Source organism: Oryctolagus cuniculus, chromosome 5, assembly GCF_051225735.1.
Source record: "Oryctolagus cuniculus isolate XC-2025 breed Fujian yellow rabbit chromosome 5, ASM5122573v1, whole genome shotgun sequence".
NCBI lineage: Eukaryota > Metazoa > Chordata > Mammalia > Lagomorpha > Leporidae > Oryctolagus > Oryctolagus cuniculus.
Window position 1 is genome coordinate 66,282,793 of NC_142871.1, and position 26,409 is coordinate 66,309,201.

Consider the following 26,409-nt stretch of genomic DNA (forward strand, 5'->3'; position numbering starts at 1 on the left):
TTTCATATGCTGATTTAATTTCCTTTGGGTAAATTCCCAGAGTGGGATGGCTGAGTCATATGGTAGTTCTATAGTCATATTTCTGAGGTATCTGCATTCATAGTGGCTTTACCAGTTTACATTCCCACCAACAGTGGATTAGGGTACCTTTTTTCCCCACATCCTCACCAGCATTTGTTGTTTGTTGATTTCTGTGTGAAAGCCATTGTAATTGGGGTGAGGTGAAACCTCATTGTGGTTTTGATTTGCATTTCCCTGATAGCTAATGATACTGAGCTTTTTTTGGGGGGGGGGGGGGACAGGCAAAGTTAGTGAGAGAGAGAGACAGAGAAAGGTCTTCCTTTTTCTGTTGGTTCATCACCTAGGTGGCTGCTAAGGCTCATGTGTTGCAGCTGGCGTGCTGTGCCGATCCAAAGCCAGGAGCCAGGTGCTTCCTCCTGGTCTCCCATACGGGTGCAGGGCCTAAGGACCTGGGCCATCCTCCACTGTACTCCTGGGCCAGAGCAGAGAGCTAGACTGGAAGAGGAGCAACTGGGACAGCATCTGGCGCCCCAACCAGGACTAGAACCCGGTGTGCCAGCGCCACAGGCGGAGGATTAGCCTAGTGAGCTGCAGCGCCGGCTAGCATTTTTTCATGTGTCTGTTGTCCATTTGTATTTCGTCTTTTAAAAAATGCCCGTTTAAGTCCTTTGCCCATTTCTTTTCTTTTTCTTTTTTTTTTAAAGAGAGAGAGAGAGAGGTCTTCCATCCGCTGGTTCACTCCCAAATTGGCTGCAACAACTGGAGCTGGACCAATCTGAAGCCAGGAGTGAGGAGTTTCCTCTGGGTCTCCCATGCAGGTGCAGGGGCCCAAGGACTTGGACCATCTTGTAGTGCTTTATCAGGCCATAGCAGAGAGCTGGATCAGAAGTGGGGCAGCTGGGACTTGAACTGGCACCCATATGGGATGCCGGCACTGCAGGCGGTGGCTTTACCTGCTAAGCCCCAGCACTGGCCCCCTTTGCCCAATTCTTAAGTGGATTGTTTGTTTTGTTGTTGAATTTTGATCTCTTTATATATTCTAGTTATTAATCCTCTATCAGTTGTATAGTCTGCAAATAATTTCTCCCATTCTGTTGGTTGCCTCTTTACTTTCCTTAGTATTTATTTTGCAGTACAGAGGCTTCTCAGTTTGATGTAATCCCATTTGTGAATTTTGGCTTTGATTGCTTGTGCCTCTGGGGTTTTCCAAGAACTCTTTGCCAGTGCCAATGTCTTGCAGGATTTCCCCAGTGTTCTCTAATAATTTGATGGTATTGGGTTATGGATTTAGGTCTTCAAAGATATGTCTTTGGTTGTTTAGTCTTCTTTTAGCAGATGATAATTCCACCCTTAGATTTTTGCTTCTAGCTTTATTATTGAATATCTCTAATCCTTTCACTTTTTTCCCCCCAAAAGAAACCTTTTATTTAAGGAATACAAAAATTTCACGAGTACAATTTTAGGAATATAGTTATGCTTCCCACCATACCCGCCCTCCAACCCACATTCCCACCCCTCCTATTCCTTTTACTTTGATCAGTGTTGTTCTGAAAGTTAGCATTGATCACATCGAGCTGCCCTGTTTTTTCTTGCCTTATAGTTTACAATGTATTGGGCCCGAGTTGTCTTGGTTAGTCACTACCTTCAATTAAATGACTTTTGAGATTGACCCAGACCTTAGCTTTGCACTTTAGTTTTCTGCTTAGGATATTGTTTTATCTATTGAAAACTTATGAAGTCTATTGAAATTGTGTTGTTTCTTCTTAAGGATCTCTTGAAAGCTATATAAAAATCCCCCTTTATATGCTTTTCTTTCTGCATTTTCCCTAGCAATTTCTTCTGTAAGGAATAGGACCCTTCTAGATAATCAAGCACTGTGAGAATATTTTTCTTGGTGGTGGTGGGGGAGTTGGGCAGGAAATTTGCAATTCTGAATTTTGTTAAGAGCATATTTTGCTAGTATAGTTTTGGGCACATAAACTATTTTAGTTCAGTATAGTTCTTTTTTTTTTTTTTTTTACAGGCAGAGTTAGAGAGAGAGAAAGACAGAGAGAAAGGTCTTCCTTCCATTGGTTCACTCCCCAAATGGCCACAATGGCTGGAACTGCTCCGATCCGAAGCCAGGAGCCAGGTGCTTCCTTCTGTCTCCCATTCGGGTGTAGGGCCCAAGGTCTTGGGCCATCCTCCACTGCCTTCCTGGGCCAGAGCAGAGAGCTGGACTGGAAGAGGAGCAACCGGGACAGAATCTGGTGCCCCAACCAGGACTAGAACCTGGGGTGCTGGCGCCACAGGTGGAGGATTAGCCTAGTGAGCCATGGCGCCAATCAGTATAGTTCTTTTTTTTTTTTTTTTTTTTGACAGGCAGAGTGGATAGTGAGAGAGAGAGACAGAGAGAAAGGTCTTCCTTTTTGCCGTTGGTTCACCCTCCAATGGCCGCCATGGCTGGCGCGCTGTGATCGGCGCACTGCACTGATCCGAAGACAGGAGCCAGGTGCTTCCTCTTGGTCTCCCATGGGGTGCAGGGCCCAAGCACTTGGGCCATCCTCCACTGCACTCCCTGGCCACAGCAGAGAGCTGGCCTGGAAGAGGGGCAACTGGGACAGAATCTGGCACCCCGACCAGGACTAGAACCCGGTGTGCTGGCGCAGCTAGGTGGAGGATTAGCTTAGTGAGCCGCGGCGCCGGCCAACCAGTATAGTTCTTAAAATTCTGTATACTAGTTTGAAAGATGTCAGTAATCAGCTATTAGTCACAGATATTTTTGTTGTATTTTACATGTAAAATTCTGAAAACAAAGAAATTATGACTGTCATTATAAATGACATTGTTTTTGGACTTGATGGTGGTTTTCACAGAAGTATTTGTGGGTAGGGCTTTTAGGGAAAGAAACTTGCTAAAATAAATTGAACACAAATAATAGTCCTAGTTTCATTTTCTGGATAGCACTGATCACCAGGTAGCATATACATAGAAGTGGTTTTTTTTTTTTTTTTTAATTCAGTATTTTATCTCTTGGTCTTGCTTTTCCACCATAATGTAAACTTCATGAGCTCAGAGATTTTTTTGTCCAGTTTGTTCATTTTTACAACTATTATCCAAAGTAACCCATAGTACATAGTAGAGAGAAAATTTTTTTAAGATTTATTTATTTATTTGAAAGGCAGAATTGCAGGGATCCAACAACTTGGGCTGTCTTGTACTGCTTTCCCAGGCCACAGCAGAGAGCTGGACCAGAAGTGGAACAGCTGGGTCTCGAACCAGAGCCCAAATGGGATGCCAGCACTGCAGGCGGTGGCTTTACCCACTATGCCACAGTGCAGGCCCCCCAATTTCTTTCCTTTAAGTTTTGGAGTTCCTCAGAGTTTGGTCTTTAGCTCTTTGGTTTTTTCATCCCGTAAATTCTGAGAGATTTCAGCTACTCCTCCAACTTTTGCTATCACTCATAAGACAGTGAAACTCCTGTAAGGTTAGCCCAGTTCTCTCTGTGGGTTGCCAGTATTTTATGCAACAGTTTAACTCACTGTGCCACAATGTTGACCCCCTTATTGAAGTATTATGTAGCTGTCCTTCATTTTTTGTCTATATCAGATATGTGTATTGTCAGCAATAAAATAATTTGTTATTGCAGTTAGATGTTTTGCCTTACCATTGAAATATTATCACTTTGGATTATTTGGGTATGAGAATCTATTTGCACACTAGCCAGTGAAGTTGTAGTAAGAGACCCAGGAGGGCTCACCTCTCCAACAAGGTCCAGTAGGAGTCGGGTGGGTTGGATAAGTGATAACAGTCTCTGTGCCCTGATCTGCCAGCAAGTAAAGCTGACTTACTTCCTTTACTGCTCACTGCTGTGCAGTCTGCTGATTGCTGAGGCAGCTGCTTTGTAGGTGCTTTGTACTTGAATTGTCTTTACTTTTCCACTTCAAAGAAATGGTTGGAGATAAAATAACACAAGGAAAAACAGCCAACCACCCAAAACTATGAGTTAGATTATCTGTGACTTGCTGCTCCTGGTGTACTGTTCAATCATTGATTGATTGAATTCTGCATCCTTTCTTGTTTCAGCGTTTTTACAAGAAGGAAACAACAAACAAGCATCTTATTTTTTTTAAATCACAAAGATTGGTGATTCTTCAGTCATTTAGTGCTGCAAGGCAATTTTTTTTTCTTCACACTCAGATACCTTTATACATTTTTAATCCTTACTGTAAAGGAAGTGATTTTTTTCTTCAGGCAACATTTTATGTGAAGCTGTTGAAAGCTTTTTAAAAATGTTTCTTTTGGCCCAGGAGTGCAGTGGAGGATGGCCCAAGTGCTTGGGCCCTGCACCCGCATGGGAGACCAGGAGGAAGCACCTGGCTCCTGGCTTTGGATTGGCACAGCCCGCTGGCCGCAACATGCCGGCTATAGCGGCCACTTGGGGGGTGAACCAATGGAAAAGGAAGACTTCTCTCTCTCTCTCTCTCTCTCTCTCTCTCTCTAACTCTGCCTGTCAAAAAATAAATAAATAAAAAATAAAAAAATGTTTCTTTTAATGATTACATATCTTCAGGATTTTTAAAAAGGATTTATTTATTTATTTGAAAGGCAGAGTTAGCAGAGAGAGACATAGAGAATCTTCCATCCACTGGTTCACTTCCCAGATGGCTACAACTGCTAGGGCTGGGCCAGGTGAAAGATAGGAGCCCTGAACTTCATTTGGGTCTCTCACATAGGTGATAGGGGCCTAAGCCTTTGGGCTATCTTCATTGCTTTCCCAAGCACATTAACAGGAAGCTGGATCAGAAGTGGAGAAGCTGGGGCTTAAACTGGCACTTGTATCAGATGCTGGTGTCACAATGGCAGCTTAACCTGCTGTGCCACAATGCCAGTCCCTATTATGAGAATCTTAATTGGGATATTTTTATTAAAATTGAAAAGCAGAAAGATTTCTGAGTAGAATATAAAATGTTAAAACAAGCAGTTTCCACTTTCTTAAGTGTTTTTCTGTCAAGAATTCTTAATGTCTTTGTAGGATGCACAAATATATGACAAGACTATATGATAGTTCCTATTGTAAGTCATGCCTTCTATGATTTGTTCAAAGTTTTGCTTACCACTTTGTTGAGATCAGTAGAGGAAGATGTTTGGCTCAATTGTGTAATATAAATTCTACATTCTAAAAATACAGAAACACTATGAAAAGTATGTGATTTTAAAATGGTATTTTATTTTTTCTTATTTCTTATTTATTTTTGTGAAAATGATATTTTAAAACTAAAAGCAAATAGATAGGCAATTGAGTTTGAATCTTTAGTTGTTATTTAGTAGGCAATTAGTAGATTATCTTGATTAGTATAGTTTATAAAAATATATCAGATTAACCATAATACTATTTAGTAATCTGAATTCAGAAAAATTAGAATTTCTAGTTTATATGATTATGTACATGGTCTTACATTTTAACCCCTTCATCACTGTTTTTATGTTGGGTACAGATTACTTGATCTTTTTGAGACTCAGTTTCCTGCTTATGAAAATGCAGGGAATATTAGCTTTCTCACTGGATGTAGTAAATGAAATGACAAATGTTTACTTAGCAGTTTCTGGGCACATTTTAAGATTTATTATTTCAGTATGTAGTTTTAACTGTATAATTTATGTGAATGTGTAGTATATCTTGTTAATAATTACTTGATTGGAGTTTCTGGGTTGCTGGGTTTTGAAACTTGCATATTAATATATTAATAATATTTGGATTAGTATATATTGTCTGTGCTTTCATTTTTCCTGAGCCTCTTGAGTGATGAAGATTTACTATTTGTAATTTTTGTGACAGTTGTGAACACTGTTGCAGCTTTCCATCTCACTCCTGTTTTGGGACCAGGCAGATGCAGCTTCTGGGTCAAAAATCAGAAAGAGGAAAGGAAAGTCATGATTAGAAGGCTCAAGTAGGCCAATTTTTTTATAAAACAATGACTTAAATGCTTCTTGTCTTACATTTGAAACCTGTACTTGGCTTCTTGTCCTCAAAAAAATTATATAGTTGATAATAAGGCTTTATTTGACAATATTTCTATTACATAGATTTTAGAATCCATATTGGAATAGAAGTAAATTTAAGTAGCAATATGTAAATACTGTTTCTTAAAATATTTGATTTAAAAAATAGTTTTAATAAAAAATTACAGTCCCTTAAACTACCATTCTTTGTCAAGCTGTCATTGTCAGAGGCAAGAATTTTCAACTCTTAGCTTTTTCTGTGATGTATATTTCCAAATAATAAAATTCTATGGCTATTTGCTTTTAAAAATTTTTCTAATTTATTTGAAAGGCAGAGTACAGATAGATCTGTCTGCTGGTTTACTCTCTAAATGCCTGCAAGTAGCAGACTGGGTTGGGCCTGACTGAAGCTAGGAGCCACTGCTCTACCTGGGTCTCTCAAATGGGGCAGGGACCCAAGTACTTAGGCCATCTTCCACTGCTTTTTCAGGCACATTAGTGGGGAACTAGATCAGAAATGGAGCAGCCAAGACTCAGCCTGACGTAAGGGATGCTGCTGTTGCAAGCTGTGGCTTAACCTACTGTGCCACAATACTGGCCTTTGGTGACCTTTTAAAATCTGGCAATTACATTGATAATTCAGCATACTTGAATATCATGTAGTGCCTGAGATTCTTTTAAATCTAGTTGTCCTAGAATATTTTTTGATGCAATTTACTTATTGTTTCCCTTTTATCCCCATTATCTTTAGTTGCTTTATTCAATTTTTGTAATGTTTTCCTTGTGTTCCTCTAATTTTCTCATATTTTCTATTTTTACTTGTCTTTTAATTTTACTTTCTTTATGTGGAATTTTTCAACATTGTTTTTCTAAATCTTCTGTTGAATTTTTATTTCTTATGTCATATTTTTAATTTCTTATTCTCTGAATATATCCCCCTTGACATCTTGATCTTGTTCCAATGGTGTAATTTCTTTTTTATCTGAGGATATTAGTTCCTTTTCATATTTTGTTTTTTTCTTGTTTCCTTTATTTTTATTTTTTCTGAGAGTTTTTTTTTTTTTTAATTTTGATTTTTTCAGGTTAAAGGCCTGTTATAGTTGTGTCTTAAATATGAGGTGCTTCAAACAGTTCATGGAAAATTAAATGAAAAGTTTATTTTCATGCAAAATATTTAAAAATCTATGTAAGAGGTTTATGGAAAAAAGGCATTATGAAAAAGCAATGTATGCATTTTAAGATCTTTTCACGCTAAAATAAAGTTGCCATTTCATTCCATTTTTCATGAATTGTTTGAAGTACCCTAATAGTAAGTTTCATAGCAGCACTTACCATAGGCATGTGTGTTCAATGCAGAAGTAATATTGAATAGTCTGATTCTGAAAACTACTTTGTTTTTACATTTTTCTTTCTTTTTGCATGAGAAACTCAAATGAGAATCATGGAAATAAAACCAGAAAATGCGTATTTTTTTTAAGGTTTCATGTGGGCCCTGACCTATCCTTAATCATCAGATAATGTATTTTTAAGATTTTATGTTAGCTTACTGTCTCTAAGTATGAGTCAAATGATTGTAGGAATAGTGATTAGGGAACACAGTATATGTCAATGACTGTCAGAGACACTAAGCCAGTACTGGCTACTGTTAACAACAAAAGAGCTTCTTAGGTTTTAACATTTTGTATTTTAAAAATTATGCTTGTTGGGCCAGTGCCGCGGCTCACTAGGCTAATCCTCCGCCTTGCGGCGCCGGCACACCAGGTTCTAGTCCTGGTCGGGGTGCCGGATTCTGTCCCGGTTGCCCCTCTTCTCTGCTGTGGCCAGGGAGTGCAGTGGAGGATGGCCCAAGTCCTTGGGCCTTGCACCCGATGGGAGACCAGGAGAAGCACCTGGCTCCTGGCTTCAGATCCGCGCAGTGTGCCGGCTGCAGCAGCCATTGGAGGGTGAACCAATGGCAAAGGAAGACCTTTCTCTCTGTCTCGCTCTCTCTCTCTCTCTCACTGTCCACTCTGCCTGTCAAAAAAAAAAAAAAAAAAATTATGCTTGTTGACATTGGGTGAATTATATCTTTGGTACACATTTTTTATTTTTAGAGTTAAAGGAAATTCTGGCTGTTAAATTTAAATATCTAAATCAGTGTCCATTTCACTAGCCATTTGTGGCTGTTCAGCTTTAGATTACAATGAAATAAAATTAAAATTTACTTTAATTCAAAATTAAAAATTCATTTCCTATTTCGTACTACCACATTTTTCTGCTTAGTAGCCTCATGATACGGCACTGCTCTAGAGCCTTCCCAGGTTGGCAGTTGATGTGAAGCTGATAATTCATGCATATATCAAAGTGCCTGAGAAGCTCAGGGAGCTTACCAAAAGTTGAATTTTCAGTATCATTATTGTCATATGTGCACTCAGTTTCTTTTTAAAGCTTCAAGTTTTGAGAAGAATGTTTCTTAAATGAATTAAAATTGTGACAATTGGTTCTTTTGTTTGACTTCTCTGGGTTAACTTTTAATTGTTTCTCTTCTCCCCAGACAGTGCAATGCTTACTAGACAGTGGTGCTGATATTAATCGACCAAATGTCTCAGGAGCCACTCCGTTGTACTTTGCTTGCAGGTATGCTATTTTGTATTGAGATTTTTCTTATTAAAGAATGTTGTCTCTTGCCCATATTTCCAAATGCAAACATTTCTATATATGTTCTAAAACCCTTGTTTTCCCACAAAACAGGAGGATTATGGCCTGTTAATTAACTATATGAGAAAAAGTATTTTTTTATTTAATTGCCAATTTTTAAAATTACAGATAGGAGCTTTTGATATACTTGATTTCAATTTTAGACTAATTTTTTAAAGCTTTTATTTGAAAAATGTTTTAAAATCACACAAAAAACTGTGAGTTCTCATATCCTCAACACCACATGCCTGCCACTCCTCTCCCAGCCTCTAGTAATCAACACCTTGTGTCAGAGTTTTTCTTTCTTTTTTTTTCTTAAAATTTTAGCTCCCACATATAAGAAAGAACATGCAATATTTGTCTTTCTCACTCAACAAGGTGTCCCCATGTTGCTGCAAATGACAGGATTTCATATATATATATATATATTTTTTTTAACAGGCAGAGTGGACAGTGAGAGAGACAGAGAGAAAGGTCTTCCTTTTGCCGTTGGTTCACCCTCCAATGGCCGCCACGGCTGGCGCACTGCAGCCGGCGCACCGCGCTGATCCGAAGGCAGGAGCCAGGTGCTTCTCCTGGTCTCCCATGGGGTGCAGGACCCAAGTACTCGGGCCATCCTCCACTGCACTCCCGGGCCACAGCAGAGGGCTGGCCTGGAAGAGGGGCAACCGGGACAGAATCCGGTGCCCCGACCGGGACTAGAACCCGGTGTGCCGGTGCCGCAAGGCGGAGGATTAGCCTAGTGAGCCGCGGCACTGGCCAGGATTTCATTTTTTAAGTGGCTGAATAGTATCCCATTGTGTATATATACCAATTTTTCTTTATCCATTCATCAGGTGATGGACACCTTGGTTGATTCCGTATTTTGGCTATTGAGAACAGTGCTGCTAATAAACATGGTTTAGTAGGTATCTTTTTGGTACAATCAGTTCATGTCTTTTGGGTATACACCCAGTAGTGAGATTGCTTGATCATATGGAAGTTCTGTTTCTAGATTTATTTTTGTAAAGATTTATTTTATTTGTTTGAAAGATAGTTACAAGCCGGCGCCGTGGTTCAATAGGCTAAGGTGCTTATCCTGGTCTCCCATGCAGGTGCAGGGCCCAAGCACTTGGGCCATCCTCCACTGCACTCCCGGGCCATAGCAGAGAGCTGGCCTGGAAGAGGGGCAACTGGGACAGAATCCGGCGCCCTGACCAGGACTAGAACCTGGTGTGCCAGCGCCGCAAGGCGGAGGATTAGCCTAGTGAGCCGCGGCGCCGGCCTTGTTTGCAGATCTTGACACTTTCTTACTGAAGTTTTTCTCTCAGTCTGTCCCCTCAGTCTAGTTTTCTAAGTAGCACCCTTTACTAAACAAGATGGTGTCTCCAGCCTGGGGTGCTGGAGTAAGAGCAGTGGCAGCAGTGGTGTGCTTTGTCTGCCTGTCTGTCTTTCTCTCTGTCTCATGTTTTTTTGGAATCTTTGCATTGTTTGCAGTTCTTCTTGGTTCTTTGATGAAGCATTCCTTTAGCCCATCGCCTCAGTTCTAAAATGTTGTATGTAGAACTTTTTTCCGTCAGTATAGTGTCCCCTGGCCAAGGTGCAGTGTGATTTGTTTCTCTCTCTCTCTCTCTCTCTCTCTCTCTCTCTCCCCCTCTTGCTGATAGTTTTCAGAGTCTTTGTGCTGTTTATAGTTTCCATCACTTCTTTTCTGAAACTTTCCCTTAGACTTCTGGAAATACAATTCTTCCCTTGTTGTTCTGACACTTTTCTGGCTGAGGTGGATGCTTATTCTCTATTCAACCGTCTTGATATCTCCAACACCAGCATTCCCTAGCTACTTGTTAACCAAAAAAAACCAGTAATCTAGTAATTCCCATAATTCTCTTTATTAAATAACCAGATCAGTTCTATATTTTGGCTTAGAGCCATGTCTTTCCTTTTGCTGTGTCTATTATGCTTTTAAAAATTTGAATTAGTCTTATTAGATATTGAGTTATACATTATGTTTGTATATCTGGATTCATTTTCTTGAAGTATATATTTTGTTAATTTTCTATATAATTGTTCATGTAAATGGCAAACATTTAGCTAGCATTCAGTGGGTGCCATACATTGTTAGAGGCTTAGGTGATGCAATAAGTAATAAATCTCACTTCCCAAGGAGCTAGCTATATTGTATGTATGTATATGCACCTATACCTACACATAGATATGTACACACACATACATATATAATGTTATGTTACCTAAGTGTAGTTGCAGTTGGAATCGGTGTACAAAATATTATAGTGATTTTTCTCTTTTATTTAGGTGAAATGAATTGTATTTCAGTTATTAGATTTAAGAGTTCTTACATATAAGAGATTTCTAGATCTTTTCTAAATCCATCCATTGTCTTACATTTATATTGATAATTTGGCTGCTTGACTGGAAAACCAGTTCTTTCCATAGCATGCTGAATTTATGAATCATACCATTGATTTCCTGAGATCACATCCTGTCTTATGGGGTTATCTTTAGATCTGACCTTTCTTTGAAGCTCCAGATTTGAATGTCCTCCTGCTTGACTTACATCATCCCTTAGAAGTCTCATAAAATGTCAGATGTTAACATGTTCTTATTTTTCTTTTTAAACATTTCCTCCAGCTTTCCTCTTCTAAATTCAGTGGAACCCTTACTTTCCCAATTGTTTAGATAAGAAACTAGATTATTATTTTCTGTCTCTCTCTCTGTCTCTTTGAATTTGGAATTTGTTAGTAAGTTCTATAAATTCAGCCTTCAGAGTATGTTCTGAATCTCTACTTCTCTCCAACTCCCTGACACCACCTTAAAGTTTCAACCTCTTACCTATAGCAGACTCTCACTCTCTCTCTCTCTTTTAAAGATTTATTTATTTATTTGAAAGAGTTACGAAGAGAAAGAGAGAGAGGTCTTGCATCCGATGGTTCACACCCCAATTGGCTGCAATGGCTGGAGCTGCGCCGATCCGAAGCCAGGAGCCAGGAGCTTCTTCCGGGCCTCCCATGCCGGGAGGCCCAAGGACTTGGGCCATCTTCTACCGCTTTCCCAGGCCATAGCAGAGAGCTGGATCTCAAACCAGCGTCCATATGGGATGCCAGTGCTTCAGACCAGGTGGCGCTGGCCTCTTTCTCTCCCTCTTTCTCTCTCTCTTTTTAAGAAAGCTTTTATTTAATATAGCAATCTCTTAAATAGGCTTACTGATGCCTTTGCTATTTCCTGCCAGTGTATTCGAACATCAGCACTCATGTTAATCTAGTAAAATGAATCAGCTATTATCACTTTATGTTAGTTTTTTAAAGATTTATTTATTTGAAAGGCAGAGTTACAGAGAGGCAGAGAGATCTGGTCTTTCCATCTGCTGATTCACTCCCCAAATGGCTGCAATGGCTGGAGTGGGGCTAATCTGTAGCCAGGAGCCTGGAGCTTCTTCCAGGTTTCCCACGTGGATCAGGGGCCCAAGGACTTGGGCCATCTTCTGTTGCTCTCCCAGGCATATCAGCAGTGAGCTAGATTGGAAATGGAGCAGCCGGGACTTGAACTGGCGCCCATATGGGATGCTGGTACTGCAGGTGGTGTCTTTACCCACTATGCCACGCCATAGCACCGGCCTGCATTTTATGTTTAAACTCTGTATTTAAAACTTTTCCTTGCCTCTAAAATATTTTTTTTTCTATTCATTCAAGAAGCAGAGAAAGAGAGAAAGAGATAGATAGAGCTCCTATGTGCTGGTTCATTCCCCAAATGTCTGCAACAAGTGAGGCTGGACCAGCACAGAGCTGTGAGCCAAGAACTCTCAACCCAGTCTCCCACATGGGTAATGGATACCCATCACTTGAGCCTCCCGGAGTCTGTATTAGCAGAAGGCTGGAATCAGAAGCCAGGGCTGGGACTCAAACCCAGTTCTCTGATATAGGATGTGAATGTCCCAACCAGTCACTTAACTTCTAGGTCACTTGCTTGTCCCTTTAGTGCTTCTTTGTTGCGTTTCAAATAAAATACAAAATCTGTCTTGGCCTGTGAGACCCAAAGGTTCTGAACCCTGCTTGCTTCTTGTGCTTTAGCCATGTTGGCTCTCACTGAGTTCCTTAAATGCAGCCAACTCTTTGCTTCAGGTTTTCCACATGAAATTTGTTTTGTGTGCAATGTTCTTCCCTAGGCTTTCTATGTGGCTGACTTCTTATTCTCCTTGTCACTGCTAACTGTTACTTTTTAGGAAGACATTCCTGGACATTCCTGATCAATCTACGTAGGCATTTCCCCACATTTTTTCTTCTTTTTTCTTTTCTTTTCTTTTTTTTTTTTTTTGACAGGCAGAGTGGACAGTGAGAGAGAGAGAGAGACAGAGAGAAAGGTCTTCCTTTTTCCTGTGGTGCACCCCTCAATGGCCACTGCGGCCGGCGTGCTGATCCGAAGCCAGGAGCCAGGTGCTTCTCCTGGTCTCCCATGGGGTGCAGGGCTCAAGCACTTGGGCCATCCTCTACTGCCTTCCCGGGACACAGCAGAGAGCTGGACTGGAAGAGGAGCAACCAGGACAGAATCCGGTGCCCCAACCGGGACTAGAACCCAGTGTGCCGGCACCGCAGGTGGAGGTTTAGCCTATTGAGCCGCGGCACTGGCCTTTTACCCACATTTTCTGTCATAGCCTCATAGTCATTTTCTTGTGATTATTTACTTGTTTATAGTCTGTTTTCCCTATATGACTGAAAGCTCAATGAAAGCAGTAGTTTTGTTTATTTTATTTACCACTTGATGTCCAGTGCATTTAGATGCTTAGTAAATATTTTTCAATCACTATAATTACATGCTTGAAAAATATTCAAAAGGTACTGTTTATAATAGTTAATAATATAGGTGTATTAGTGTTATACAGACTGGGATATTCCTGTAGTCTGAATACAGGGATTCTGAAAAGAATTTTTTAGAAGTGCTTTCTGATAAATATTATTCTAGCAAATATTAAATATTTTTGAATAAAAATGGTTAAGGAAGTCTGTGCTGAGAAATGAACCTGGAAATTCATCATTGTGAAAGGTTGATAGGTACAAAACGTGGTTCATTTGCAAGCAGACTTAGCAGACTTTTAATTGAACTTGTGAATCTAGGTATAGGTGTACATTAAAAATATGAATTATTCAGTTTATTGTTTCTGATAATTGATAAATTTGTTTTGGTGAGCAGTAGAGTTAGCCAACCCTGAGGACAAATTACAGGGTTCTAAAGGCAAAAGACTAACAGAAAATAAGTTTTTATTGATCGAAAAATAATGCTAGATAAATTATATGTTTAAGGGTTAATCACTGAAGCCACTTTTTGTGTGTGTTTATTTTCATGTACTTGAAAGACAAAGTGACAGAGAAGGGGGATAGGAGGGAACTATGTGTGGGAGAAGTCATTTACAAGTTCACTTCTAAGTGCCCACACTAGCCAGGGCTGGCCCTGGCAGGAGCCAGGAACCAGGAGCTCCATCCAGTCTCCTATGGGGGTGGCAGGGGCTGAAGCCCTTGAGCCATCACCTGCTGCTTCCCGGGGTGCATCAGCAGGAAGGTGGATTGGAGGTGGAGCAGCCGAGACTAGAATTGGCTCTCTCATGTGGGGTGTGGGCATTATAGGCAGTGGCCCAACTCACCATGCCACAACACTCACTCTGACTGTCTTTTTTTGTTTGAAGTTTATAGTAGATGGTATTGAGATAGGAGAGAGCCTAGTTTTTGGAGTCAGGGTTAAAATTCCAACACTAAAGCTATACAACTTTAGTCAAGTTTTTTGACCTCCAAAGCTTTTTTTTCTTTTTGGTGAAATGGAAATGCTGAGAACTAAATGACGTGTTATGTAAAACATTCTGCAGAGTATTTAGCACTTAGTGCTACTGAGCACTAGCATACTTCTCCACTCCCCAGTGAACATAACATTATATTGTCCTCATTTAATTTGTTTCCTATATAAGACTTTCTTTCTGAGAAATATAATTATTCTACCTTGCCAACATTTTCTTTGTATTGCCTCTATTCTAATCATGTAGGGCTTCAGTGAGTCATTCTCATATTGATTTTGACTTTAAAACTTTGACAGGAAGGGTTTTCCAGCCACTCTTCTTCTTTTCTAGGTACTCTGGATAAGACATAACCATTAGGTTTCTATTCTGTAAAATATTGGCACACTGTTGATTTTTTTTTCATCTGACAACTTTACACAACTTTGTTTTCAGGTCTTTTGTATGACTGATAGTAATACTTCAGGTTCTTACATTAGTAGATTGATTTTATATTTGGTTATAATACCCCTCATTCCTTCAGCAAAGTTTTTCAAATAAAGATTTGGATGTGTAATGATTTCAAGTATTTTTTTAATCTGTGGATAGCCTTTCTTCTGTTAGGAAAGGCAAGATTTAATTGAAATTGTGTAGGTAACAGTAAATTACTGAGATGTTTATGGAGTTGTAAAGGTTTCTAACAGAAAAAAGTAAGAACAAGTATATAGATTTGTAGCCACTGATAGGTAACTTCTTTTAATTAGAAAACTCAGAATCAAAATAGCTATATAAAACAACCCTTAGACTTGAAATTGTAAGCTTTGAGAATAAGAGAAGACTTTGGAGAAAGTATGGTTTCTTTGGTTCATAAGCAATTGTAAAAACTATTGCAACTATATATACTCTGGGCAAATTTTCAAATTCCTAAGACTGAAGGTATTTGAGAAATTAGTTCTAACTGCTTTAGAAGCCACTATAAATTTCTTTTCTTTTTAAAAAAGAGTTACTTATTTGAAAGGCAGGATCAGAGAGAGAGAGAAATTGATTGATTAATCTTCCATCCGATCATTCATTCCCCAAATGGCCACAACAGCTGAGACTGGGCCAGGCTGAAACCAGGAGCCTGGAACTCCATCTGCATCTCCCAGGTGGGTGGCAGAGGCTCAAGTACTTGGGACATTTCCACTGCTCATTAGCAGAGAGCTGCATTGGAGGTGGAGCAGCCAGGACGTGAGCCATTGCTCATACGGGATGCTGCCATTGCAGCCAGCAGCTAACCTACTGAGCCACAGTGCCAGTCCCAATAAGTTTCTTACAAATTAAATTGTTGCCAGCTTTCTTAGTTTACATAAAACAGGTTGGTATTTCTTTGGAAAGAGTACTTCCCCAATCAACATAAAAAAGCAACTTTGAAGCAAGCATTTGGCTTAGTGGTTAAAACACTGTTTAAGATGTCAGCATCCCATGTTGGAATACCTGGGTTCCAGTCCCAGCTCTGATTCTGATTGCAGCTTCCTGCTTATGTAGACCCTGGGAGGCAGCAGATGATGGCTCAAGTATTTGGTCCCTGCCACCCACAATGAGGGGCCTGGATTGAGTTATTGGTACCTGACTGCAGCCCATAGACCTGTTCCCAGCCCCAGCTGATGGAGACATTTGGTGAATGAACCAGGATGGCAGCTTGCTCTCTATCTCAAATTTTGAAAAAAATAACATCAAATGTAAACAGTGATTATTGTATGAGTAAATCTTTGTAGTTATTTGAACTGAAAAATCTTTTATGAAGCATTGAGTAGTCTGTCATCAGATAGTTCTAACCTGTTGGTGTAGTATAGATGAGGTACTTGAAGCCCTAATTGTATTATGCAGATTTTGTGTACTTTTGAAATGAAATGTCACCTTATCATAAATGAGATTTTCATATAGCTTTAGAAGTTACTTCAGCTTTCTAAAAGTGTTAATAGTGGTTTTCTTTTTTCCTCATGCTAATCATTCTCTTTCCTGTATATAAAAGTAACTATTTACAGACTCTTTCTTATCCTGTGTATTGAACAGTATCCCACGTGTGCATGTTAATTTTGTCTGTTCATACTGTATGATCTCCAATGTATTATTCTCATAGCACATACCCTCTGTGCCTTATATCATACTTTCTTGAAATACTAATTATTATTAAACTTAGGCTTACATTTTTTGCAGAAGACTTCAAAGTACAAGGATAACCTCATCCCAATAACCTCCTGCTAACATAATTTTATACTGGAATCAGAGTTAAGTCAGTCTGGACAAAAGAACTGAGTATAGTGTTTGTTGCATAGTATATTCTAAATAGTGCTTCAAGTCTCTTGTTATTTTAATAGTGTCTTTAAGACATATTTGCCAAATGAATGGTATCTAAAGTTAGAGCCTGTAATAAATTTTTTGTGTTTAGTACATGTTAGCAGGCAACTACCTTGTTTGGCCCTATGGAACAAGTCTACTGTTAAGAAGTTTGCAATTTAATTGCAGTGATTGGACAGATGGATATTAAGTAACTAAAAAATGTAAACTAGCATTAAAATTGAATTGAGTAGCTTTATAACATGGATTCCTTAGAACCTTGGTTTTAGCCAGTATAAAACTGTCTCCTTAAGTAAATTAAGCTCAAGTTAGCTGCTTTTCTGTGGCCCTTTATTTTTAGACATGTTAAAGAACATAATAGTGTAAATTTTTAAAAAAGAATTATTTATTTGAAAGAGTTATATAGAGAGAGGTAGATACAGAGAGAGAGGTTTTCCATCCATTGGTTCACTCCCCAGATGCCGCAGTGGCTGGAGTTGAGCCGATCTGAAGCCAGGAGCCAGGAGCTTCTTCCAGGTCTCCTACACGTGTGCAGGGGTCCAAGGACCTGGACCATCTTCCACTGCTATCCCAGGCCATAGCAAAGAGCTGGATGGGAAGAGGAGCAGCCGAGACTAGTCCATATGGGATGCCTGTGCTTCAGGCCAGGGCTTTAAACTGTTGCACCACAGCACTGGCCCCGTAATAGTATAAATTGTGATTGTAAATTGTAGGATATAATATCTTGACCAACATTAACAGCTTAATGGCAAATGATTCTTGATGAAGACATCTTCCTGTACATTAGTAAAACTAATTACTGTTGCTTTCAGAGGGGTTGCTGATTTACTTGGCTTCTTGGTTTTCTGCCTTTTTTGGAGAAAATTGTGTATTACTCTTAAGTTAGTTGTGTCCAATTGGTATTTGTCTTAAGGAAAGTGATTATTATTATAATGAAGTATTGAAAGTGACACATCTGTAATAACTATTAGTGAGATTTTCTGGTACTAGATTTACTGTAGGATCCTATTTTTTAAAACAGTGTTTAACTGGTTAGAAATGGTTCTTCATTTAGTGCCATCTTGTGAGAAAGAATGGTTTGTGAGATAGAATGATAAATATGGCCAGTTGTTCTCTTTGTGAAATGACATACTCCTTTAGTTATTGTTATAATGGAAAGAGTACTGGTCTAGAAGCCCAGCTGTCTGGGTTCACCTGTGTTTGGATTAGGTGCTTTTTGTCACCTACAAAGTAAATCTTTCAGATTAAATATTCATTGGATGACTTTCTTGGGTGTTTCTTAAAATCAGTGTTACACTTTAGTGTTCCTAGATTGTATATATGTTTTTATTTTTATTAAATTTTTTAAAGACTTATTTAGTTTGAATGTCAGAATTACATAGAGAGGTAGCGACAGAGACAGAGAGTGAAATTTTCTGTCTGCTGACTCATTCCCCAATGGCCACAATGGCCAGTGCTTGACCAGACCAAAGCCAGGAGCCAGGAACCATATCTTGGTTTCCACATTGGTGGGCAGGGACCCAGGCAGTTGGGCCATCCATCACTGATTTTCCCAGGCCATTAGTAGGGAGCTGGTTTGGAAGTGGAGCAACCGGCACACAAAACAGCACTGTTTTGTGATGCCAGCATTGACAGCAGCGGCTTAACCCACCCACTATGCTGTAAGGCCAGCCTATATATATTTTTTGTTTGTTTGTTTGTTTGTTTGTTTTCCCCTTATCTGGATTCAAAGGAGCTCACTGAAAAAGAAGTTGCCACCCAAAAATTAGCTTCGTCCTAGTCAAAAAAATTGTAGTTAATTGATTTTGCTTCTATAAGAAAGAGAGCAATCAGAGAATGAGGCATATTGATAGGAGAGTTGTTTATTCTAGCCTAGATTGAGTAGCTAGCTATCAGCAGAAACCAAACTGAATGGATTGGTAAAGATTACAAGCTAGATAGTTGTTTTTTTTTTTTTTTTTTGCTAAAAACTCCGTACATTTCCACCTGTATTATCTTACTTTGAAACTATTTTCTCCTTTGTAGTGTTTTTACAGAATATTAAAGTACCATAGACTATACTCATTTTGAGGATTAAGTTTCTTTTGAAATTAGAAATGTCGAGAATTTGATGTGTGTGATAGGAAGAAGGTCAAGCTAGAGCCAAGAAAGGGATTTAGTGGAAGGCAGAAATAAAGAATAACCCTCAGCAGTAGGTAGCCATCCCCAAATATTATGACTTACTGAAGATGATGTGACCCAAGTTGAATTCTAAGATTTAATAAGTTGGTTTCTCATCCATATAATGAAAGTATGATAAAACTGGGAAATTTTCCTGATTACTGAAGATAAAGCTAAGCTCTTCCTGTTTTAGTTTTTTAAAATTATGTCTTCCACTGATTTATGTTAACCATCCATAATTCATGGGAAAAACTTCAAAAGAATGGTATTTTAAATTGATCTCTTTCTGTACAGCCATGGACAAAGAGATACAGCACAAATTCTTCTGTTACGAGGAGCCAAATATCTGCCAGATAAAAATGGAGTTACCCCTTTGGATTTATGTGTACAGGTATGTTTTTAATATGCCCATATGTTTATACAGGTATATTCTGAGCTGCTTACATTTATACTGGAAACTGTGAATGATAAATCCTCTGTTTCTTAAATGAAGTGCAAAGATTATAATTCTGTAAAGAATATGACCTTTAGAAGGAACTTTATTTTTAAACTTGAATAATTTTAAGTCTTATTTTTAGGGTGGATATGGAGAAACTTGTGAAGTATTGATTCAGTATCACCCTAGGCTTTTCCAGACTATTATTCAAATGACACAGAATGAAGACCTTCGAGAAAATATGGTAACATAATTGTGCTACTAGCTTGTAAATGAATAATATTTATTCATGCTTAGCATATATAACACTTTACAAATTGCTCAATAATTTTATTATAAATATTTTAATTACTTGAATTTGCTTATCTGCATTATAGGATAGGTATTAATTATAGTCAGTTCTCCATATATGTGGATTCTACTTCTATTGATTCAACCTACAGTTCAGGAATATTTAAAAATGATGTACTGAACATGTATAGACTCTTTATTTCTTATTATTCCCTAAACAATATAGTATAATAATAATTTATATAGCTTTTAGATTATGTTAGTTATTACAAATTATCTAGAATGGATGAATGAATGTGTGTACGTTTTATGCAAATACCATGCCATAACCTTTTATTTTAAAGGTCTCTTGGATATTGAGGAAGAACTGTGTATATAGTAATTAATAATATTTGGCCCATGAATCTTCTGTCCTCTGGGATTTAGTCTCTCCTTAAGATAACTAGAATATGGACAGAGGAAAAGAATCTGGGAAAGAATATCATGTTATGATTGGTCATTCACTAGTTGACTGAGTTTTGTATTTGGAATAGCTCTAAGAAAAATTGGCAGAGTTTAGAATTCTCTTAAATTTTAGAAGTTTAGATTTAAATTTCCTTAAATGAACTTGGCAATTTCTGTTCTATCTATATTTTATTGTTCTTTAGAGTAAAAAAAATAAAAATTTTATATCATCTTTATATTAGCTCTAAATTTATGAAGGGCACAGTAGCTGTAAAGGATTTTATTTCAGCTGTTTGGCTTTAAGATACTTATTAGACTAACAGATACTTTTCTTGGGTAAAATTTAGCAGATTACTATATAATCACTTTTTTTGTGTTTGTTTATAAAACATCTAGTTACGACAAGTTCTAGAACATTTGTCTCAGCAAAGTGAAAGCCAATACCTAAAGATTCTAACAAGCCTTGCTGAAGTTGCTACAACAAATGGTCACAAACTGCTTAGGTGAGTGTTTCAGAATAAGAGCAGATCAATAGGTATTAGTGTCTTTTGGCGTCATCTCCTGAATAGTTTATTCTATTGAATGTCTTTGTCAATGGTAAGATGTTATATTTGCTGACTTCTCATTGTTTTGTTTAAAGGACCAGTATAATCAACTATTGTAAGAAAAGAGTTTAGTGTTTCAAAAGAGACTAAAAATAGAGTACACTTAACTGAATTTGGGCATATGTGTCTAGAATTTTATGAAATGACTATTTAGACTGGTCATATAAGTAAATGTATGTGAAAGAGAATCAAGAAACTAGTTCAGGAATCTTGGTTACTAATTTATAGAATAGAATACAGGCTACTGTTCAACATTTTAGTATTCCTCCATAATTCATTTTGTTTTCTCCCTAAATTGTGACCTTCAGTTTAGTCTTTGTTCTTCCCAAAAGGTTCTGTGGTTTTAATGACTCATCACTAAATCCATGGAATTAATGCCTTTTTTTTAAAAAAAAGAGATTTATTTATTTATTTGAAAGTCAGAGTTACTTAGAGAGAGAGGAAAGGCAGAGAGAGAGAGAGAGAGAGTCTTTTATCTGGTGGTTCACTTCCCAATTGGCCACAGTGGTCGGAGCTGCGCCTATCTGAAGCCAGGAGCCAGGAGCCCTGCGAGTGTCTCCCACATGGGTGCAGGGGCCCAAGGACCTGGGCCATCTTCCATTGCTTTCCTAGGCCATAGCAGAGAGCTGGACCGGAAGTGAAGCAGCTGAGACCCAAACCCGTGCCCACATGGGATACTGGCACTGCAGGCGGTGCCTTAACTGCTATACTACAGCGCCAGCCTCAGTGCCTTTTTATTACTTCAGTTTACATACATAGTATTTTCTTTTTGCTTTAAAGATTTATTTTTTATTTGAAAGGCAGAGTTAGAAGGGAGAAATGGGCCGGTGCTGTGGTGTAGCGTGTAAAACCGCTGCCTGTAGTGCCAGCTTCCCATATGGGCACCGGTTTGAGACTCAGCTGCTCCACTTCTGATCCAGCTCTCTGCTATTGCCTGGGAAAGCAGTGGATGATGGCCCAAGTTCTTGGGCCCCTGCACCCGCGTTGGAGACCCGGAAAAAGCTCCTGGCTGCTGGCTTCGGATCGGCGCAGCTTTGGCCATTGCAGCCATTTGGGGAGTGAACCAATGGATGGAAGACCTTTCTCTCTCTCTCTACCTCTCCTCTCTCTGTGTAACTCTTTCAAATAAATAAATAAATCTTAAAAAAAAAAAAAAAAAAAGGGAGAGACAGATATTCCATCCATCTGTTGGTTCATTCCCCAGATGGCCACAATGTCCAGGGCTCAGCCAGGAACCTGGAACTCCATCCAGGTTTCCCACATATGTGGCAGGAGTCAAAGAACTTGGGCCATCTTCTGCTGCTTTTCCAAGCACGTAAGCAGGGAGCTGGATTGGAAGCAGAGCAGCTGGGATTCATACTGGTACTTAATGGAATGCCAGCTTTCCATAATACTCCCCTCTGAAGTCGTTCCCCAAATCCTGGTACTTGATAAAGTCTTTCTAAGTTTAAGACACACTAATTATCTATATTTATATTATATAAAATAAAATATCTATATTTTAAGTTTACATTTTTTCTTATTAAGCAGGTACTTAACCTAAGTAATGTTCAAATACATTATGTGATTCACATCTGTCACATTGTAATTTAGATATTATCTCCATTTTACAAAAAAGAAAATTTAAGTTGATTACCAAGCTAATAAACAGAGGAACCAGGATTCATGTCATCACAAATAAAGAACAGATTGTTGGGGTTGGCGCTGAGGCATAGTAGGTTAAGCATCCGCCCACGGCACTGGCATCCCATAGGGGTGCCAGTTCAAGTCACGGCTGCTCCACTTCTGATCCAGCTTCCTGCTGATAGCCTGGGAGATCAGTGGAAGATGCCCCTGCACCTGTGTGGGAGACCTGGAAGTGGTCTGAAGTGGAGAATCTGAAGTGGAGCAGCTGGGACTTGAACTGGCGTCCATATGGAATGCTGACGCTGCAGGCCAGGGCTTTAACCCGCTGCGGCACAGCGCTGGCCCCCAATCTAGCTCTTAAAAATGATAGCAAGATTGGTGGAACAGGAGAAACAGGGTAGGAAAAGGGAATCTATGGCCAAAACTTTTGCTAAACTGAATTGTCTAACTATTCAAAATGCAGACTTTCAAGCGCTTTATAGAATATGTTAAGATTGTGGCCATGTTTGGCCTGTAAATATTTGTTATGATTGATGATGCATATTGATTATTAGTGTTGTGTTAGAATTTATTGTAGTGTTACTAAGGTAGATTTTATGTATTTATTTATTTGAGAGTGATTAAGACAGAGAGAGACAAAGGGAGAGACAGAGGCAGATACAGATAAATACCTACACAGAGATCACCCACCTTGTTCACTCCCCAAATGGCTCCAATAGCCAGGGCTGGACCAGAGCCGTAGCTTAGGAGCTGGGAACTTAGTGCAGATCTCCCATGTGGATGGCAGGAATCCAAGTACTTGGTTTATCACTGCTGTCTCCCAAGTCTGCATTAGCAGGAAACTGGAGTAAGGAGCCAAAGCCAGGTATCAAACCAATTCCAATATGGGATGCAGGTATCTTAACTGCTAAGCTGAATAGTCACCCCTCCCCCCAGGTAGATTCTTTTTATTTATTTATTTATCATAAAGATTTATTTATTTATTTGAAAGGCAGAGTTACAGAGAGAGGGAGACTCAGAGAGAAGATTTTATATCCACTGGTTTACTCCCCAAATTGTTGCAATGGCTGGAGCTGGGCCTATCTTAAGCCAGGAGCCAGGAGTTTCTTTTGGGTTTCCCATATGGGTTCAGGGGTCCAAGTACTTGGGCCATCCTCTGCTGCTTTCTCAGGAGCATTGGCAGGGAGCTGGATTGAAAGTGGAGCAGCCGGGACTTGAACCAGTGCCCATATGGGATGCTGGTGCTGCAAGTGGCAGCTTTACCTACTATGTCATAGCACCCCACTCCCCCTGGCAGATTCGTAAGAGAATCTCAAATACAAATTATTTCTGCGTGCTAACTTATGTCAATAGTATTTTTACAGATTGCTCCCTGCCCTCCCCTCTTTTTTTTTTTTTTTTTTTTAAGATTTATTTGTTTGGAAAGCAGAATGACAGAATAGTAATACAGAGATCTTTCATCTGCTGGTTTACTCCCCAAATGGCTTCAGCAGCTGGTAGTGGGCTGTGCTGAATTAAGGAATCAGGAACTCTATCCAGATCTCCCATGTTGGTGGCAGTGACTCAGGTACTTGAGCCCTCACCTGCTACTTCCCAGGAATATTATCAGGGAGCTGGATCAAAAGTGCTGTAGGGGCTGGCTCAAGTCCCAGCTGCTCCGCTTTGGAATCCAGCTCCCTGCTACTGTGCTTGGGAAAGCAGAGGAAGATATACCAAGTGGTTGGCCCCCTGCATCCACATGGGAGACCTTGAGAAGGCTTCTGGCCCCTCGCTTTGGATTGGCCCAGCTCTAGCCATTGCAGCCATTTGGGGAGTGAACCAGTGGATGGGAGAGGGGCACGTTGGTTTGGCCTCTGGTCAGGTAGAGAATGGCAATGGCAGGAGCACAAATTGGAGTGAACTAGCATATCTCAAACCAGAGCAGTGAGAGGGAGGAGACCTGGGATCCCCAGTCTCCTTGGAGGTCATGCCCCTAATGACCTAATGACTTCCCACCAGCCCCCATCTCCTAAATGTTCTACCACCTCTCCCAGTAGTACTGTCCTAGAGACTCAAGACTTCAACACAGGTGCCCTTGGGTGACATTCAGTGTCCAAACCATCACACTGATTTAGAGATTTAAAAATAAAACTACTTGAACAACTACAAAATTTTTTTTAAAAGATATATTATTAGATTCCACATATTTAACCTGACTCCTACAGTTTCTCAGTGGGAAAGTAAGGATTGATATTTATGATAATGATCAATCCCATGTACAGTGAGACTCTGAAAGGCTTTTTGGTTTGTCAAAGTTTGAGTGTGGCATAGTATTAATTGAATTTTAGTCTTTCAGCATTCATACCTCTGCTTCCTATGAAAGATATTCAGAATTCTAATCAGTCAGTTTAATTTATAAATATGCTTTTAGAACTAAAAGTTGTGGATTACTTTGAAATTGATACCTCAAGGAAATATACAGAAGTAATTTCATATTTTATGCTTTGATAAATGCTTATATTGTAGATGCTTTAAAATTGCTAATTCATTCATGTGTAATCCAAATAATCTATATTTGGGAACTTCCTGTTAAAACTTTCCATATCCTATTATTATAGGAAAGGAATTTTACTCTAGTTATGAAACATATTCTAAGTAAGATGAAATGTTTTTTAAAAATATTTTGAGATATAATTTGTTTTACTTCACCTAATCTATTCATATTTAAATTTTTATTTTCAGCCTGTCTAGTAATTATGATGCTCAAATGAAGAGTCTGTTAAGGATTGTGAGAATATTTTGTCATGTGTTTCGGATTGGTCCATCCTCCCCCAGTAATGGAATTGATATGGGCTACAATGGGAATAAAACTCCAAGAAGCCAAGTGTTCAAGGTCAGAAAAATATATGACATTTTCAGGAAGGTTAGACATAAAAGAGGAAAATTTGATAATGCATGCCTTCATTCATTAGAAACTTCATTAATAGGATGTTATTTTGGTTCATACTATCTCACTTTTTAACTTAATCTTTCTCCTTGCAGCTTTATCTATCTAATCAATAGAAAATCTTGACTGATGAACTTTCTGTATTTTTCTCATCAGTAAAATTTACTTCTGTTAGTGTTTTTTCTTTTCTTTTCCTTTTTTTTTTTTCCTAAAGATGTATTTATTTGAAAGGAGGAGTTACAGAGAGGCAGAGGCAAAGGTTGAGAAAGAGAAGTCTTCCATCCACTGTTTCACTCGCTGGAAGGTCATGATGGCTGGAGCTATGCCGATTTGAAGCCAGGAGCCAGGAGCTTCTTCCGGGTCTCCTATGCGGGTGCAGGGGCACAAGGACCTGGGCCATCTTGTACTGCTTTCCTAGGCCATAGCAGAGAGCTGGATCGGAATTGGAGCAGCCGGGACTCGAACTGGCTCCCATATGGGATGCTGGCACTGCAGGTGGCAGCTTTACCCGCTACACCACAGCGCCAGCCCCTAGTGTTTTTTTTATTAAGGCTAGAGAGATTTATTTTATTTATTTTTATTTTTTATTTTTTTGACAGGCAGAGTGGACAATGAGAGAGAGAGACAGAGAGAAAGGTCTTCCTTTGCCGTTGGTTCACCCTCCAATGGCCGCCGCGGCCAGCGCATCACGCTGATCCGAAGCCAGAAGCCAGGTGCTTCTCCTGGTCTCCCATGCGGGTGCAGGGCCCAAACACTTGGGCCTTCCTCCACTGCACACCCTGGCCACAGCAGAGAGCTGGCCTGGAAAAGGGGCAACCGGGACAGAATCCGGTGCCCCGACCGGGACAAGAACCCAGTGTGCTGGCGCCGCAGGGGGAGGATTAGCCTATTGAGCTGTGGCGCCGGCCTAAGGCTAGAGAGATTAAGTGATAAAATTTGACTTTATTGGACTACCTATTTCCAGTGTTATGTGTTGCCATAATTTTTTCTTTATTTTTATTGTGTGTGTTTTGTGTATGTGTGTTTAGATTTTATTTATTTATTTATTTATTTGAGAGGTAGAGTTACAGAGAGAGAGAGGGAGAGACATAGAGAAAGGCATTCCATCCATCTACTGGTTCACTCCCCAAATGGCCTCAACAGCTGGACC

At 39.4% G+C, this 26,409-nt stretch overlaps 1 protein-coding gene across 13 annotated transcripts in view; it reads left to right on the top strand.

The window, feature by feature from the left end:
- HACE1 (HECT domain and ankyrin repeat containing E3 ubiquitin protein ligase 1) overlaps window positions 1-26,409 on the top strand; it is a 127,245-nt gene that overhangs the window by 38,564 nt on the left and 62,272 nt on the right. For all 13 annotated transcript variants that reach the window (XR_016233822.1, XR_016233820.1, XR_016233821.1 and 10 more), the window contains 5 exons: window positions 8,537-8,619; window positions 19,226-19,322; window positions 19,510-19,611; window positions 20,499-20,605; window positions 25,055-25,205. Coding sequence is in view for 10 of the 13 variants with exons in the window: in XM_051855408.3 (XP_051711368.1) it covers window positions 8,537-8,619; window positions 19,226-19,322; window positions 19,510-19,611; window positions 20,499-20,605; window positions 25,055-25,205 (540 nt within the window). In the remaining 3 variants the exon portion in view is untranslated. The remainder of the gene's footprint in view (window positions 1-8,536; window positions 8,620-19,225; window positions 19,323-19,509; window positions 19,612-20,498; window positions 20,606-25,054; window positions 25,206-26,409) is intronic.